The sequence below is a fragment of the Pseudonaja textilis genome, chromosome 1, assembly GCF_049901715.1.
Source record: "Pseudonaja textilis isolate UNSWEBS1 chromosome 1, rPseTex1.2, whole genome shotgun sequence".
In the NCBI taxonomy this organism is placed as follows: domain Eukaryota; kingdom Metazoa; phylum Chordata; class Lepidosauria; order Squamata; family Elapidae; genus Pseudonaja; species Pseudonaja textilis.
The window spans coordinates 297,390,047-297,408,590 of NC_141990.1; the positions used below are offsets into that span (position 1 = coordinate 297,390,047).

Consider the following 18,544-nt stretch of genomic DNA (forward strand, 5'->3'; position numbering starts at 1 on the left):
GTGACATGTGATGCCGGTTGATGGGTCTCAAAGACTCATCTCCTGTTTCAGTCCTTCCAAAGTCTGCCTAATCTATGACATATATGGTCAAGGGAGACATGTGTCTGCTTTTTCCTGTCATCATGTCTCTGATTGGAGGATTTTTAGGTCCAAAATATCTCAAGGAGTCTTTAGGGTTATTGGTTGTGTTCCAGATTTACCCTTCTCTCTCCCTTCCCCTCCTTTCTTTTTTTCCTCACTTGGAACTTTCTACGCGAGGGATTTCTCTTGTTATGCTGGAGACTGATTCTGTGGCTGCTTAGCTGCAAAGTCCTTCTTCCGGATGTGTCATTTGGATACAGTATCCTCATGTGTCATTTGGATACAGTATGCCCAATGCAAAACTCAGTTGGAAGAGTTGCCTTGTGCCTCTTTATGTTGGAACGTGGAAAGTAACCTAATGTTTTAAAAATGCCAGTCCGACGGACTCGGCATGGTCATCTGAAGGGAGTGAGTTGGGCCACTATCAGCTTGAGTGCACACAGTAAGTAACAGTTTCTGTTCATTAAGAGCATAGCCAATTACTCAAGGCCTTGTCAATATCATCTACTGGTGCATTAAATCTGAAAAAAATGCCTCATTTTGCAAGCGTGCATCTGTGCAGGAGTGGCGAGTAACTTCTTTGCAAAACAAGGTCAGCTAAAAGTATCTTGTAGGTTCAGATATCCTGTGCAGAATAAATTTCACATTTTCAGCTTTTTAGTTGATTTAGGTAACCCATATAGAATCATTTTATATATAATCATAATATTTATTGAGAAGAGAAACAAAAGAATAGCTAGTAACTATCTTGAATAATAATTGATTATATTTGATTGAGGTTCTTGGGCTATTATGTGCATTCTATGGAAGACAGTGGCAAGACAATTTGGTGTGAAGAGAATACAAGTTCAAAGAATAAAAATAGCAGAAGAGTAGAAGAGGAAATGAAAATAGAAATTGAACTGAAAAATGGAAAACAAAATAATGTTTCAAGCTTGGATGTTTTGTTAGTTTTCAAAGTAAAATTCACAGAACCTTTATTATCATAATATTTCTGTGAGTTGTTTTTTTAGTGTGCAGCCTGAAAAATAGAAGGATTGTAAAAAACTTTTTTGTTCACTGAACTATATTAACCTATTTTTCTGCTATTCCAAACTTGGAAGAATGAAGAGTGGCACACAGGAGTTATTTCCACAGAGTTTATTTTTGGCTATTTGAGGTTAATTTGGGTTGTAAATTATCCCCAGTACACCACTCTCTTCCCTGTAAGAATAACATGAAAGCCTGAAGCCTGAAGCAAGCATGACAGAGCTATTTCCCCTTGCCTTTTATAAACTTGTTTTGTGTGCCTTGCTTTAAAATAAACAGGTTTTTTTTTCTTAACCTGAAAGCATAAATTAATAACTTCTTTAACAGTACAGAACTTTTCAGAAATGTCTTGCTTCAATAAAGTGGGTCTGGTTTTTTTAATGATTCTCTAGAGCTGTGATGGCGAACCTATGGCATACGTGCCAAAGATGGCACATAGAGCCCTCTCTATGGGCACGTGAGCTGACGCCCCAGCTCAGCTGTGCCATGCATGCATGTGTGCCTCTCGCTGGCCAGCTGGTCTTCGTCTCTGCCGCACACACATGTGGGCAGGGCATACGCATGTGCAGGGTGGGGCGCATGTGTGGGAGACACTCATGCAGGGTGGGGCGCATGCATGGGGATACACATGCATTGCATTTTGGGGGTTTGTTCGCGCTTTGGTTACTCAGTGCCAAAAAGCTTAACCATCACTGCTGTAAGGTTTTATGACACATTGGTCTAGACTGTGAGGTTGTTGTTTTTTCCCGGGACCATCATTCTCAGGATACAGTACCAGCAAAACAGAATGCATTGACATTGGAGAAGAGTACATGTAATGAGTTATTGCAACTTTCTCTTTCCAATTACAAATACTGAAGAAGTTGGAGATGGTGGAATTCACTGATACTCTTAACAGCACAATGAAAAAGCAAATATGTATAGAACGTTTCATGTGTGTTAGAGGTTAACTCCAGCTTTCAGCCATATTGACTGTCAATTAGTGGGAGCTGCAGTTCCTGCATGTCTAGAAGGACATGTAGCCCAAGGAAGGCTGGTGTAGACAGTACCAAGGATGGCTATATCTTGGCATGAAGCAGTTGCTCATATTCCATTGACTCTCATAGTATTCATGAAAATATGTACTATATACTGTACATACTTATTTAAAAGAAAGCAGATTAATTCCTTAAAATTCTAAACCATTTTGCAGAAATTACTCACTATATTTATTAAGCTGCCTGTACTGAGAGCAAATATTTAATGCCAATTATATTTGCATGATTTACCAATACACCTCTAAAATAAAAGCAACACATTAGAATAAATGCAGATGCTAGCCAAATAATGTTCTGTAGCCTTTACTCAAATCTAGTGATGAATAGCTTATCTTAACAAACACAAGGCTCTATTATTAGACAAAAAATTTAATTAACCTACAGAGAAGGTAGAACTGAAGAAGAAATCTCTTGGCTGGCATTTTCCTAAGTAGTTTGTCTCAACAGTTCACACACTAATGTTTTGATAGAGACAGCCTCGTAGTAATCGTGTCTTATTGATTTCATTCACTGCAAAAGACTATATAGTTGAGAAAAATCTCATGATCAAATAAAAATAAAAAAATTAATATGATCTCAAATGAATAATATTGAGCATTATACGGATGGATTATGTAAATGGCTGATCAAGCGCAGTATTTGTTCATAGTACAGAAAAATTAATCAGGCATGGACCAAGGGCATTGTAGAGTGATATTACATACTGGATATAGTCAAAAAATTATGCCCAGTATGGAAAAGTAAATTGGAGAGAAAAAAAAATACACTGGTCAACAATTTTTTTCAAGTTTTCCTTCCTAAAAAATGTTTGCTGATTATACTAAACCCATTCAAACTGAATGCAAATATAATTTTAGAATGACTGTGTCTTATAGGAATCTTGAGAAATATTAAATTAACTTTTAATGACTATAATGTATTTAATCACATAATGATTCCAACATGCTGCATGAATTCAACAGGGCTAAAAGCTGTTGCTGCTGATTTTCATTTACATTCAGTAATATAAATGCATTTTGCTGCAGTGTCAGTTCCCTCATACCATTTTTTTGGCAGCTGCAGCACATTGCTGGCTCATATTTAAGTTGTTGTCCACTAGGATTCCTAGATCCCTGTCACAGTTACTGCTGTTGAACCAAGTGCCACCTACATTAAATACGCTTGGTTTTTTTTTACTTGGATTGTATTTGGTTTTTCACTTGGATGGGAACTTAATAACATGTTAGAAGCTTTCCAATTACCAGTGAGCCAGTTGCTATTGTACATGATTAGGCCATATTCCAGGTCATTTTATAACTAGGTGAGACAGTTTCATGTTAAAGTTCTTTTGAGTTCTTTAGAGAGTAGCATTCATTTGGCAGGTTAGACAGGTGGGTCATTTTGCCATACAATTCCCTTCTTTTTCACCAGCCTTTCTCTCTTAACAGTACAGCTCCATAGGGTTGTGTTAAGTTTTGAAAATAGAATAGAATTCTTTATTGGACACACAAGGAATTTGTCTTTGGTGCATATGCTTTCAGTGTACATAAAAGAAAAATAAAACACATTCATCAACAATCATAAGTTACAACACTTAATGATAGCCATAGGTTACTTATAAGCAATCAATTCATACTTGGAAACATAAAACAGTAGAAATTGTAAAGATACAATCAACATGGTTATATTCATAAATGGGAAGAAATAGGTACTAGGAAGGGTAAGAAGAATAGTAATACAGTCTTGGTAAATAATTTGACAGTGTTGTGGGAATTAGTTGTTTAGCAGAGTGATAGCATTTGAGAAAAAACTGTCCTTGTGTCTAGTTGTTCTGGTGTGCAGTGGCATATAGTGTTATTCTGGGGGAAGAAGTTGAAACAATTTATGTCTAGGATGTGAGGGGTCTGTAGATAAGTTTCAGAAGAAGAGCTGTTGAGCTTTTTTTTTTTAACAAATGTAGTGTCTCTCTCCTAAATTTTTTGCAAGCTTCTGCACAAGCCTGGAGAAAAAGCTACTAATTTTAAGAAATCAATGTATCACAATCAATATGGTTCTTAAAACACTACCAGGCTTATACAGTAACCTGAAAAAATCAGATTGTTTTTTTTTTAAGTTTTTATTTTTTACAAAAAACATACAAACAAAACATAAAAGCATCTTTCAATTATATGCATACAGAAATTATATACATACAAAAATCAGATTGTTTTAATAACAGAAAGGTGCTATAGTTTGTGTGAGGTCCAAAGTACTTCATGTGAATTATTTTCAGAATTTAAGAATTATACATTGCATTTGTATGCAAGAGCAGCCCTAAGATTATTTTAGGCAGCTGTTTAGGTCCCATGCTAATGATGCAATGAAAGGATTTCAGTCCAGAAGCAATTAAAACAATCAGCATACTGCTTGGGATAGCATGCCTCCTTTCCTGCATGGATCATGGCAGGTGTGGTTAAATGATAAAGATGAGAGCCCATATTTAGGAAGAGAAAGAGAAATCTAAATTAGTAGCAGCAAATATGAAAGATGCTGGTTTTGAAAGGACACTTGATCTCAACTATTTGTATCTCACAAATATATAACACCCCTTTTCTTTGCAACCATCTGCACTGTTTGTTGGACATCTTAAATAACTGATACAGCAGTTCCTTCCTCCCATTGCCTCTGGGAAAAGGAAACTGCTGTATCAGTTATTTAATACAAAGTTATTCACAAATTGGATGACTATAACAATCTTAGGGTTTTTTTTGTGTATGCAAAAAGTTTGTATGTGTATGTAATAGTTTTATCCCCTTTGAGAGAAAAATTGTGGATAATTTAAATTCTTTTAAAGATACATTTCAGTTTCCTGTAAAAATGCAAATAATATAATGGTACGAACATAGCTAGCAGTGTGGAGTTCATAAACAACTAATATAAATGGAGCCATAATGTAGAATGGCAGCAAATGCATCTGAGGTCTTGACATTCTATGTCAGTTTCTATTCAGGTAAATGTGGCATGCAACAATTTTATCTTCTCTGATCATTTTCTTATTGTGAGATAAAATCAAATAGATAGTCCAGAGTGATAATTGGAAACATTAGAAGCTCTTTTGGGGAAGTATGAAAGATATTATAGTAAAAAGCATTTATATATCCACAAGTTTGTGCATCTGCACACACACACACACACACACACACACACACACACACACACGAGGGAGGGAGTCCTGTTGTGCTACTTCATTTTGGGAGTGGGGAGGGGGGCATTCCTACAATGGCTAAAGACCATTGGGTGTATATATCCTGCTGCCAAGCCAAAGCAAGCAGAAACCTGTATTGAGCAGCAGTGATATAGGAAGATGCTAGAGGCAGATTTAGTGAAGATAGCATCAATACTTTGTAAGGAAAAAACAACGGTAAGCCACTCCTATATTTTACCAAAAACCATGTAGATAGAAAATATAACACTGTTGACAAAATGCCAGATGAGGGGCCTTTCAGGTAGGAAGGCTGTCGACATGCTACTAAAGAAGATGTAAGGATTTTTCAAAGAACAGAAGATTTTAAAGATATGGCTAAACTAAAGCCTTCGGGACATCTAGTTGCTGATGCTGTCATACAGGAAAAGAAAACCTAAGCTTCAAAATGGGAACATGGAACATGAGAAGCACAAACATGGAGAAATTGAAATGAAACAATTACAGATAGACATCATAGGCATCAGCAAATTGCGGTGGATTAGGATTGGACACTCAGAATATAACTTCGTTTATTACTCAGGACACAAAAAGGAAAGGAAGGGGTTGCTTTTATAGTTTTATAGAAGGATACAGCAAAAACAATATTTGACTTCAATACAATCTATGACTGAATAATATTGATTAGACTTTGTGGACATCCCTTTAATATGAAGATAATTTAAGTTTATGTTTCAATCATTACAGAAGAGGAGTTTCAATACTGGGAAAGGTAGAAGGAAAGAGACCCCCCCCCCCAAAAAATGGTACTAGGCAGCATATAATTCTAATAGATAATGAAAAATGATGATAATGATGAACAGGGTGCATGGGTTACATATTATGGGAAGGTGAAATGTGTTGATTCATTTAATACCTGTCCTTCTGAAAGCTACAGATAAGACAAAGCAGCTGTGCAGGGACCTCATTTAAAGGTACTGCATTATCATATTCTGCTTTCCTCAGTAGCCATAGCAGTAAAGTATGGAGAAAGGTCAGTCATCTTGTCCTTCTGGGACTCTTAAATGTTTCCCATAGTGCCATTTCAGCCATGTTTATTTTTGTTCTCTAGACAGAATGCTACCTTATAAACCTAACATTTAAGCTTTCTGTTACACTCAGGAGGTAGCCTCTGATTAAATAATTAAAGAAAGAGGCCCACTCTACGGCTGTAGGGAAGATATTGATTTCATCCTGTATAACCTGGCCATTAAGGGATGCTAGGTATTTATTTGGTCATGAAAAAGTTGTCCTGAAGTTTTATTATGGTTAACAGAGAATGGATTTGCCACTGCTTCTGCCTCTGTCAGTGTGACTGCATCATCCTATGCCGAATGTCTTGTAGGTGATGGAAACATTTTACTTCTCTGTTTTCTGTTTTTGAGTGTCTTTCATAATCAAATTGCAGTTGCAAAGGGAAGAGTGGACGGTATTGCTAATCTTCCTCTCTGATTTTATAGACTTGGACTTTACAAGCTTTGAAATGAACCTTCCTTTTTGATAGTCCTGGGGAGATGCATTTAGTGCCATAATGTGCAAAATGACTATTCTGTCTTTTCTTTTCCAATGGATGATGGCTAAAAACAGGTTTTTTAGGTGGTGTCTAGTAATGTCAATAAATGGAGCAGGAGAGGACTCTTCAAGTGTAGTGAACACTGACTAAAAGTAAGTTTGTCTAATAAGTAGCCATGTTATTTGCTTTGAATATCTGTAACATTTCTTAGCATATTCTACTCTGCATTTGCTGGTACTGTTGATTAATGATCAGGCTTAACTCTTCTAGGTGAGAAGTTGCCCATTTTTCAAATACACCTTCAGATATTTTTAGCATATATTATTTAACATGCAGGGAGGAGAAAAACCTAAATTTTGTACCTAGATGAATATAAACCCAGGTCTAAAATTTTAAAATGAAATGAGACATACAAGTCTGCGGTTTTGAGTAGAATTGTTTAATATAAGTGCTTAACTCTTCCCATCCTAGATTCATATTTCTAAGAGTCCCTTCATTCATAGTCACTGGCCCTCTTACTATAGTATTTCCATTGTAGTAGTTACTGCCTGAATATTAATGAGGAACCAGCTTCAGAGGCTGAATTTAGAAAGGAACATGCACAGCCCTATAGAAGGGGATAAATTGCATCTCTTTCTGGCTGTTTAATTTTTTTAAAAAAAATTGAGATGGAGTTCATTCGTTGGTTGGTTTCCAAAATGTAGTTGATTTAAATGATCATAAAAATTATTGCATCAGTAGTGAACATTTACAAATGTATTATAAAGAAAAGTAGCAGGACTGATTTCTGAATATAATTACTGGTTTGACAACTTATTTTAATTGATTATGTATATTTTGTTTGAGATTATTGCACTTCTTTCTTTTTCAAAACTTTTTCAGTATAGTACAGTATTTTTCATAGGCATGATTATCTAAAGCAGGGGTGTCAAACTCCCATTGTCACAGCGGTGTCATATGACGTATTGCAACTTTTCCCACCTTTGCTAAACCAGGTGTGGGTGTGGCCAGTGCATGACGCATCCGGCCCGTGGGCCGCGAGTTTGAGAGCCCTGATCTAAAGTAGCAAATAGAAGAATTTCCTTTTTGCATTTTTTCTCAAATTATAAGATGTGATTGTCATTTCTGAGAACTGCTTTGGGTGCATGTTAAACTCAAAACATAAAAAGACAAGTGGGAATCTATATGATACTGGTAGGTCTTGTTTAGTGACTACAATTGAGATCAGCAATTTGGTAGTGTAGCTGAACTGTGTAACTGCTTTTTATTTTGCTGCAGCTTTCCTTTGCTTTACTGATCTGTAAAAGTCATACATGTGAGGAATGGTTATAAAGTTAATTCATCATTGTTGTAACTGCAACTTATAACAATGTTTATTTTAAACTACTTTGCATCATATCTTGTAATTGCTTTTTAAAAGAGCTTTCCACTCAAATTCTTTTCTAAAACTAGTTTAGAGATCGTTATTGTTCATTAAATATAGGTAGTCCTCATTTAGTGATTGCAATCCATTCCAGCAGAATGGTAGCTAAAGAACATGGTCGCTAAGCAAACCACATGTCTGAGGAAAAAGATGCTACAGATGAGAAAAGACACATTTAGGTAAATTTTTCTCATTTAGATAAAGTTTTCTCACACGGTGTCCTGTGCATGACCCATTTTTCCCCTTTTTTGCCCCTTGGCAAGACGGAGAGATTGCTTAAACAAGCTATTTCTTTCCTGGCTATTTTCTCCACAGCATATCCCTAAAAAGTGCCAACTAGAAGTTAACAAGCTCAGCTCTGTGACCTTAATTGGTTGATTGTATCCTCTGGCTAACTGGCAGCTGCTCTTTGAAACTGACCAGGCCTTAAATCAATTTCACATTGCAGGCTTTTGTTGTTGTAAATGCATTGATCAGGAAATGATTTTTCTATCATTTATTACTATTGGATTTGTGAATAATCCAAGGAAGTTGTCACGTGAGACCTTCCTATATAATTAAGGCTTTCTTTGATTAGATTATTAATGGATAAATTGTTGAGATCTGACCATTAGATCAAAATATTTGGATTTGTCTCAGTTATGTCTTCCCTATTTGACCTGTGTGCTTCAATATTAATTGAGAGAAACAGGGCTTGGCTTTTTTCCCTTAGAACAGAATCTTTGTATAACAGTTATTATAGCTATGAAAATTGTATTAATTTTAGAGTTTAGGGGATAGGATTGCATTAGTAAGTTCTGCTTCCTGACATTTCATATGGTCATAGACATCCAAACATACAGTGCCAACAACTAAAGCATATATGGTTTTAAACATGCAACTCTGCGTGTAGGTTTCACAAAAAAAGGAATCATTTATATTAATATGTTTATTTGATTTGAAAAATATACAATTAGCATGATTTCTAGGAGAAAAAAATACCTTATTTTCATTATCTGTGGAAATACAAATCAGTGTTTATTGCACGTTATTGACCAAATTATTCAAGAAGTTGCTCACCGAATAGTATCTAAATCTGGAAGATTTTGAAAAAAAATGATTTTATGCAGGATTCCAAGACACCTTAATTGACTTAGCTGAGTAATAGGTAGGAAATATATACCTATTGGTGCTTTTGGTTTCCTTATCAGCTTTCTGGCCACAGTATTCTTGCAAATCAGAGATTGAGGTTGTTGGCAGAGGAGGAAGTTTCACTTCTATCTCATCAGGAAGTTGTATTTCTATAACATGGAGAGATTTGCTACTTGTAACTCCTCATAAGTTTGTATTGCCCTTTGTACGAACATCTGCCTGATACTGATGGCCAAGATCATTCAGATTACCAGGTTGTTGTATTTTTCCCTTTCATCTGAATAAAAAGATGCCATTTCTTTGTTGGGTGTTCATCTGGAATTAGATGAATGAAGGTGAAATTTGAAATTCATACACAAATTGAGAGTTGCCCATAGTAAACAAACCTAATTTTGTTAGGGTGGCAGAAATGTCTACCATAGATTAGGTAGTTGTGAACCCAACGTGTAAGGTCCATTTTCTTGGAATGTTTTTTTTTATTATTATTATATAGGCATCTGAAAAGATAATGTCTAGAAGCAAGTTACATATTTTTGGTTGATTCATGAAGGTTTTGAATGTTCTAGTGCATGAACTAATCTCTTGACTTGGTTACTGCAAGATTCCTCTTAAAGGTTATAGAAGATCCAAGCCAATTCAACATGCAGCATCCAGATTCTTGCTAGTGTTCTACTTTGAATCAGATACATGTCACTTTGTGTAAAAAATCTTTACTTTTTAATGTGCCCTTTTCCGATTAATGACGACTAAATGATGTTTAGATTAAATAAATATTAAGAAGTGGGAGAGAAAAATCCTGACTAAAAGGACAATTGTTTAATAACTAGCTACACTATTTATTTCATTATTCTCTTATTTTATGTGGCTCTTTGTTATTTATCGATATTTATTTATTAGTCATGCTACTTTAAAATCTAGCTCTTTTAAACATATTAAGCATACTTGTTAAAAACACAGAATCAGGACCGCTTTCTTTGTACAAAATGTATCAGGTAGAACCCTGGTGTTGAGTTTCATTTTCACAGAAAAAAAATCTGGGAGGGGGCTTGGAGCAAAGAAGAACATTGAAGAAAATGTTCCTTCTGTTGTTTCCCTATACACCTTTCTTCATCACTAATTATCAATATCACTAATTTGGAGAAAAAATGAAGGATCTGAGGCACAATATATGGTAGAGACTTTCATATTTGTGGTTTCACAGTGGGGGTAGTTTTCTAAAATGTTGCAAATAGAATAATTCAGCCCTGTTTTGTTTGTGATTTTATTTTATTATTTGGTTAGAAACAGAGCTTCTGGAAGGTGCAATCATTCTAGAAGTGACAAGAGACTCTGCACTCTGTTACTGTTCAAAAGATTTCTCCTGCAGATGAAAGATGAAGAGAGTTGGAATTAGGAGTTGCTGCTGGAGCTGATGATGTATGTTTGTCTGAGTGTAGACACTGTAGTTTTGTAGGGAAGATGAAAGAAGACCAAGGAAAAAGGTGGCATGGGACAGCAAATCAGAGAACTAGCTGAACTGCCAAAGGAGAGAAGACAAGCCAGAGGCAGCTGCAAGCAGCCGGGAAGAAAGAAGAAACAGTCTTGCACAAAAAAAACAAGAAGAAGCCAAGCCTCACCCCCAGCAGATAAAAAGGAATCTCCAAAAGAGAATGAAGCAGAACTGAAGCTGCTGTATGGGGAAAGAGGAATGAAAGTGAAAGTTATAAGGGGGTCTTAGAAGTAGTTAAAAAAAAACCAGCCATGTATTTTGAAGGAGTGTGTATCAACTCGATTCAGAGACTGTGTTACAGAGCAGAAAGCTTATTTATCAATAAACCTTTGGGTTAATAAGCATAAATCTGTAGAAAGAGTGCAGAGAAGAGCAACAAAGATGATTAGGAGACTGGAGGCAAAAGCATATAAAGAACAGCTGCTGGAATTAGGTATGTCTAGTTTGACAGAACAATCAACCAATGGAACAGCTTGCCCTTGGAAGTTGTGGGAGCACTATCACTTGAGACTTTCAAGAAGAGATTGGACTGCCATCTGTCAGAAATGGTGTAGGCTCTCCTGCTTGGGTGGGGGGTTGGACTAGATGACCTACAAGGTCCCTTCCAACTCTGATTATCTGTTACCTGTTACCTGATGAAAAGAAGGACTAGAGATGACGTGATAGCAGTGTTCGGATATCTCAGGGGGTACCACAAAGAAGAAGGAGTCAAGCTATTCTCCAAAGCAGGGGTCGCCAACATTTTGGATCTCAGGGACCACCAAACTCATAATTTTAAATCCCAGGGACCACTAACCAGTTCTGTGGCATGGCCTAATTTGTGGGTGTGGCTTGGTGGTCATGTGACTAGCTGGGCATGGCTTGTATGTAAATATTATAAATATTTATATAAATATTGAATTTTTTATTTAAAAAAGAGCAACTTTTACCCAAAATCAGGCAAAGCGGGCAGGCAGATTGAGTTGCTCACAGAATCACAGATTCATTCAGTGATCTATCTATCTGCCATTGGCTATCTCAGTCTGTCACATAAAATTTGCTTGCAAGCAAACTCACGAAATTAACACACCATGTATGTAAATATTGATTTTTTTATTTGTTGTGAGTCGAGTAGTTCTCCCAACTGTTCACGTCTTCTTTTTTTTAAAAAAAAGAAGTGGTTGCAACTTATATCTTTTCATTTTTATATATAAACAGATTATGTAACTTTTTTCAGAACATTGTTAATATTTTTTAAAAAAATCAGTTGGACTCTGTTTTTGTTTCCACTGCCCCATGTTTGCCTTTTATAAAAGAAATTGATCTAGTTTTTCAAAATTATTTTTAATTTTTTCCCCTGTAAACTGTAGTCCCTTTTTGTTTTCCTGCCTTCTCTTTCTTTTCTTTCACAGTTCTACTCTTCTGTAAAAGAAAAAAAATAGCCCTTTCTAAATACCGAAATACCAAAACTAAGGTATCTTTTTAGAGAGAAAAAATATGGGGGAGGCTTAAAATGAAATAGAAGCAGTTCTTAATTCTTTGACGTCAAATTGTTTCTTCTCCCCAGCAAGATTTTACAAATATGGATGTTTGGGAGACATAGTGTTCAGGAAATGAAAACAGAAATAACATTTGCTTCTGTGTTTCTGATCTTGTTTTTTCCAAAATTCTTTTTCACTTAAAACCACAAACTAGGTTGAGTTGCATACATTGGTGTGTAACATGTAATTAGTTCCCAAAGCAATGACTGATTTGTCTCAGACTGATCATATGTACATGAAATCTAGCTGTTGCTAAAAATAATTCCATTCACTGAATTTGTGCATGAATGTTGGGAGAGCACAAATACAAAATTGAAAATCAGATAACATGACCAGGCAAAATTCCGTAGCCAGTAGCTGCAAGAACTAGAAACCATTCTGGTTAATTAAAATTAAACAACGGTGATAATTTCAGTTTAACAATTGTTAGAAGCAGGATGAATTGTATCTGTTTACTGTGATGTCATTTTTATTTTTATTTTGCTTAGGATCACAAGAAAAGAAAACTCATCCTCTGTTCTAGGACATTTGAAAATGGCATAGTTGGTTTGCATAGTTCTATAATTTTGTTAATCTCTTGAATACTGTAGAACTAAAAAAATACTTCTATTATCTAATCTATTGCCATGTGATGGTAATAATTCCATGAAGGGATGATATTAAGGATGTGTGTGTGTTCTGCATTCTAAACATTTATGAATTGGGGCCAAATCTCATCTGTCTCTTGGCAAGCTCAGTCTTTGAAATAGTTTTGTGTTACCTCTTGTCTCATGCTTTTTTCTTTATCTATAGACTTCCATAGCAGCCATTAATAATTGCTACCTGAATAGTACCAAATTTGGTAATACAGTGGAGGAGAGCAGAACTTCTGGTCCTCCAGATTCTAGCTTTCTTCTGGCCCAGCAAGAAATAGCTCTTCCAGCACTGACTCTCTTATTCAGATTATTTGAAAGAAGGCTTATAGACATTATTTGAATCAATTAGTTTTAGTGATTTTGATGCCATGTTGCCATAACATCCCTAGTCTGAGAGCCTCCTATTCCTGCCTTTTTAACTTCGTTCCATATACTAGATATTCATGCACTGCCAGAAGTTATAATGCAACAAGTTATGGAAGGCTACAAGTTCTTTATTCTTGCTATCATCTTGGTGACTTTGAGTCTAGCATAGGCATCCCCAATGTTGCCCCCCCCCAAAAAAAAATATTGTTATATTTGAGCAGGTTCAATAAGAGAGTATTGAAGAGTAAGAGAGTAAACCAATTTCCACCTATGATTCTGTTCTTAACTTTTTTACCCCTAGTAATTTCAGCACTGGCACAAAGGATAGTGGTACTAAATGTAGACAAAAGATACATGAACCTCTCATTTCAAAAAACTAACATACATTGTGTCCAAACTAGTCCACCATACTTCTTTGTGTAGATACATGCAAGTATAAAAGCACCTGTAATTAAGGCACTTGTGACTTTTATACATGACTCTTTTAATGTCCATTTGTAAAAATGCAGATATGCAGGCAAAGAATGGAATTTTCATTTTTCATTGTAGGCCTGATATAAGTAGCAATAGCAAGAACACTTAAGACTTATATACCACTTCATAGTGCTTTACAGCCCTCTCTAAGTGGTTTACTAAGTCAGCATATTGCTCCTAACAATCTGAGTCCTCATGTATGTCCACTAAAAGCTGATAATTGTTTGCAGGAAAAGAGAATCCTTCTTGAGACCTGTACAGGTGGTCTTCGACTTATGACCATAATGGAGCCCAGAATTTCTGTTGCTAAAGGAGATGTTTGTTAAGTGAGTTTGTCCCATTTTACAAAATTTCTTGCCACTATTATTAAGTGAATCGCTGCAGTTGTTAAATTAGTAACATGCCTGTTAAGTGAATCTGGCTTTCCCATTGACTTTGCTTATCAGAAGGTGGTCATAGGACTCCAGGACACTGCAACCGTCATAAATATGAACCGGTTGCTAAGCATCCAAATTTTGATCATGTGACTATGGGGATGCTGCAGTGGTCTTAAGTGTGAAAAATGGTCATAAGTCAATTTTTACAGTGGTGTTATAACTTTGGACTGTCACTAAACAAACAGTTGTAAGTTAAGGACTACCTGTATCGGTTTTGATTTCAGTTCAAATTATAGGTCCAGAGAAAGTTTTGTTTTGTGTTTGTTTTGTTTTGTTTTTAGGGCATTTCTAGGGTATCTAAGAACTGCAGTGGCACAGTGGTTAGACTGCAGTTTGATCCTGACTGGCTTAAGGTTGAATTAGCCTTCCAGCCTTCTGAGGTAGTTAAAATTAGGACACAAAATGTCGGGAACAATATGTTGGGTCTGTAAACCACTTAGAGAGGGCTGTAAAGCACTGTGAAGTGGAATATAAGTCTAAGTGCTATTGCTATTGCTATCAATCATGTAAATGAATTACACTCCCTGGTACATCTTCTTCTTTATAATGCGTATCATCCCACATAGTAGTTGCTGGTTGTATAGTTAAAAACTTGCATGTTAAATGAAAATATTCATTGGGCCATGGTGTTTAAAATGTGGCTAAAACAAAATCTATGAAAATTCTTGAGTCTACTAAAACGGCTTTGGGAGTAATATATAGGCTGGAATAGGGATTCTAGATATAGAAAGTTGTAGCACACTTCTCCTGTCAATAATCTCTTTCCAGTTTTGAACTCTCCTGTGTCTCTTAATTTATAATTCTATTCTGAATTAGATTTCCTTTTAGTATGTTTTATTTCATAATAGTGATGTTTATGACAGCTCTTCTTTTTGATTGCAAGAGATTCTTCATTTATAAGCAATTTAGTCATCATTATAACAGCAATAAATCCCAAGATCCATTGACGCTGAAACCAGTCACTGGATGTTAATCACACTTCCTTGAATAACCAATTTTTCAGATCCTTATTACTATTAACTACATTACATGAATAATCATGAAGCTGTTTTACTGTCTTCTAGGTCCCACAACCCAACGCCAGGTTCAAAATGGACCCTCTCCAGATGAAATTGAAATTCAGAGAAGGTAAGGAACCAAAATCTACAGAAATATTCAGATTTTCATTTTAAAAATAAACTGAAGCATAATATTTAAAATGTACATATCAATTCAGTCATTAGGGAATTTGTTTAGATAAATCTTTGCCTCCATTTGTGAAAAATATATAGTTGCACATTCAATTACTGAAGTCAATGGTAAAATGATAAGAGTTAGAATAACCAATAAGGTCATCTCGTCCAGTGTACTGCTTAGTGTTAGTTTTGCTAGAGCATTCCTGGCAGGTTACTATCCAACTTCTGATGGAAGATCTCAAGCCCATATCTGCTCTTCCCACTGAGAACTTCAAGCCTGCAGGTGCTGGGATAGAACCTTGACTGCATTTCTTCTTAACCTTGGATTTTGACGTACAACTGAATGTCATCAAATATCAACCTATGTTGATTGATGACCTCTCCCAGGAGTTGTTGCAGATGATAAATAGAAAGAACAAGAGAGTCTGGGACACCCACAACAAAGGGCCATAGGACTTTAGGTCTTCACCAGCATCACCATCAATCGAAATTCTCCCCTAAGGAAGGAGAAGCAAGACAGTGTCCCTTCACCCACTAAGGCAAACTGCAAGAAGCCAATGAACTGCAGTATGGTAGCCTCAGAGCCGCACACTTCTGGAGCTGCTTATCACCCCATAGGCAACAGGCAGATTGGCTAAACAGGCAGAAATGGGGAGCGGGGAACTGAAGAGAAGGTTATCTCTAATCTTAGAAGAACCAAAGCATGGGGCTTGGAGAGACCAAGCCCAGAATGGCTTGGATTTGGGAAGGGGGTGTCCTGGACTAGAATTTTATTAACTATGGTAATGGGGAATGCCAAGGCTGCTGTCACTAAGTAATGCTGCCATACAACATTGCGTTTTTATGATTGCATTTCTCAGCAATGAAAATTCTGGTCCCAATTACTGTCATAATTCAAGGACTACCTATATCACTTTCTATCCTTGAGTGAAGATGATTTACAGTTAATAGAATTTGAGAAGTTGGCCATCAAACTTCTGAGGGACAAATGAGATTCCACGTAAGATATCTTGATGTGCTAGCTTGCAACCAAGATGAAATATTTGGATTATGGGGAAGATAATGGCTTACATTATTTTTTAAAATTCAAATTGTACTATTTTGCTGAAAGTAATTCCAAATAGTTGAGATTTGTCGATCATTTTTACAAGGATTATTATATTTGATATAAAATCATAGCACACAATCTTGGCTATGTAAGAAACTAATACAAGTTCACTAGAATTACTAAAAAAAAATCTATAGGTGGAAAACCCTACTAGAAAATTTTTAAAAGATGATTTTCTGCCATAGCCATATTGCTCCTAAGCTAGAAAGACTGATAGCACTCCATGTATGCATTTAGTTACTAGATTTATTGGGCCATCTATCTCACATAAAGCAACTCTGGGCAGGTAACACAATGAGAATGTATTAAATATTAAAAACCAACCAGAAATAACCAGACTTACAGAATTGAAGAGGACTTTGAAGGTCTTCTAGTCCAGCTCCCTGCCCAAGCAGAGACTCTATACCCGTGAGGGTAAACCTATGGCACATGTGCCAGAAGTGGCACGCAGAGCCACCTCTTCGGCCATTGCCCGTTGGTTTTCTGGCTTCTGGTGCTGGCCAGCTGTTCTTTGTGTGCACGGGAGTGCCAGAAACCGGAAGACCAGTTCCCCAGTGTGCATGCATGCGCTGGCCAGCTGGTCTTCACACGCACATGCACATTAGAAACTGGAAGACCAGATGGCCAGCACACATGTGCGTGCCGGGGAGCTGAGCTTCCGGTTTCCAGCATGTACATTCCCATTTCAGCACTTGGTGTTTGAAAAGGTTTGCCACCACTGCTCTATACCATATCAGACAAACAGGCAGTCCGACCTCTTCTTAAAACCTCTAGGGATGGAAATACCCACAACAGCCAAACAAACTAATCAGCCAGAGGATAAATTCACACAACTCACAAGATTGCCAATTCTCAACCCCACATCTCAAAGAACAATCAGGTCTTAAGGGCTTTGCAGAAAGCCGACCAAATTGGAGCTAGTACGATGGTAGGAAGAACAGTATTCCAAATAGCAAGTCCTGCTACAGGGAGCCATGCTTTCTGGGACTCACCAGGTCGGACTCTTCAATTGATAGGATGTAGAGCATGACCTTGCTACCAGAACTGGTGGGCCTGTTAGAGACAAAGGTGATTTTGTAGCAATTTAAATATGTAGCAATTTAAAATAGCTAATATAAAATTAGCTGTCAGTAAACATTTGGTATTTGTAGTGAAGTTAGCATATCCCTGAATCACTGTCTTATTGAAAACAGTTGAATGCACACTTAACTTTCTTTTCCAATGAACCAAGTTACCACAAGGGGTTGAGGATGCAAGGTTGAAAATTGAAGTGTCTTTTTTAATTTTGTGTATCGTATCAGAGCAGCTGAAGGGAGATGGCTGTGTTTAGCAGTGCTGTGATCCTGCAATACTGATCAAGTATGCCTTGATTATTTGCAGAAATATTTAAGCATCAATGTGTTAAAAGAGTAGTTGTGTTTCTATATTTGCATGTCTAGAGCTCTCAAAGCTTCTCAGCAAATTATTGTTTGCCCTTTTGGACAATAGTTGAGCACATAGAACTGCCATCCGATCAGTGTTCATTTTCTATCCTTTCAAGCCAAATTGTATCTGAGCATTCTCCCAATTTCACCAGTTCTATGCCATACTAATAATAAATAATAATAATCCCCTCTCCTCCTTCATAAATGGAATAAAAATAAATTGCTGCTGTTTCTCATCTCCTACACTTTTTTTTTTTTTTTGCATTTCTATTTGTGGAAGTTTTTCCACAGGATTTTGGGGAGGGGAAGGAATTCCAGAAGGTGGGGTGGGGGAAGTGTGAGATATAACCGTGTATATAAAGAATATTCCATAGTTTCCCACCTGGGTGGTGGCAGACCTTCATTCCTTCCTATCCTCTTAACCTTTCCAGCACACCACTACAACAGGAGCCAAGCGATTGGCACACGGCAAAAGAATATTTCCATCTCGTGAGAACATGTAA

The 18,544-nt window shown here is 36.6% G+C and overlaps 1 protein-coding gene across 23 annotated transcripts in view; it reads left to right on the forward strand.

Moving 5' to 3' along the window:
• The window catches only part of EVL (Enah/Vasp-like), a 138,713-nt gene that overhangs the window by 97,389 nt on the left and 22,780 nt on the right, over positions 1-18,544 (forward strand). For 18 of the 23 annotated variants that reach the window (XM_087922182.1, XM_087922176.1, XM_087922187.1 and 15 more), the window contains exon 4: positions 15,399-15,462. In XM_087922182.1, coding sequence (XP_087778308.1) covers positions 15,399-15,462 — 64 coding nt within the window. Of the gene's footprint in view, positions 1-145; positions 524-15,398; positions 15,463-18,544 lie in introns of those variants that run through there. The other 5 variants (XM_087922184.1, XM_087922180.1, XM_087922185.1 and 2 more) reach the window with 1 other exon arrangement.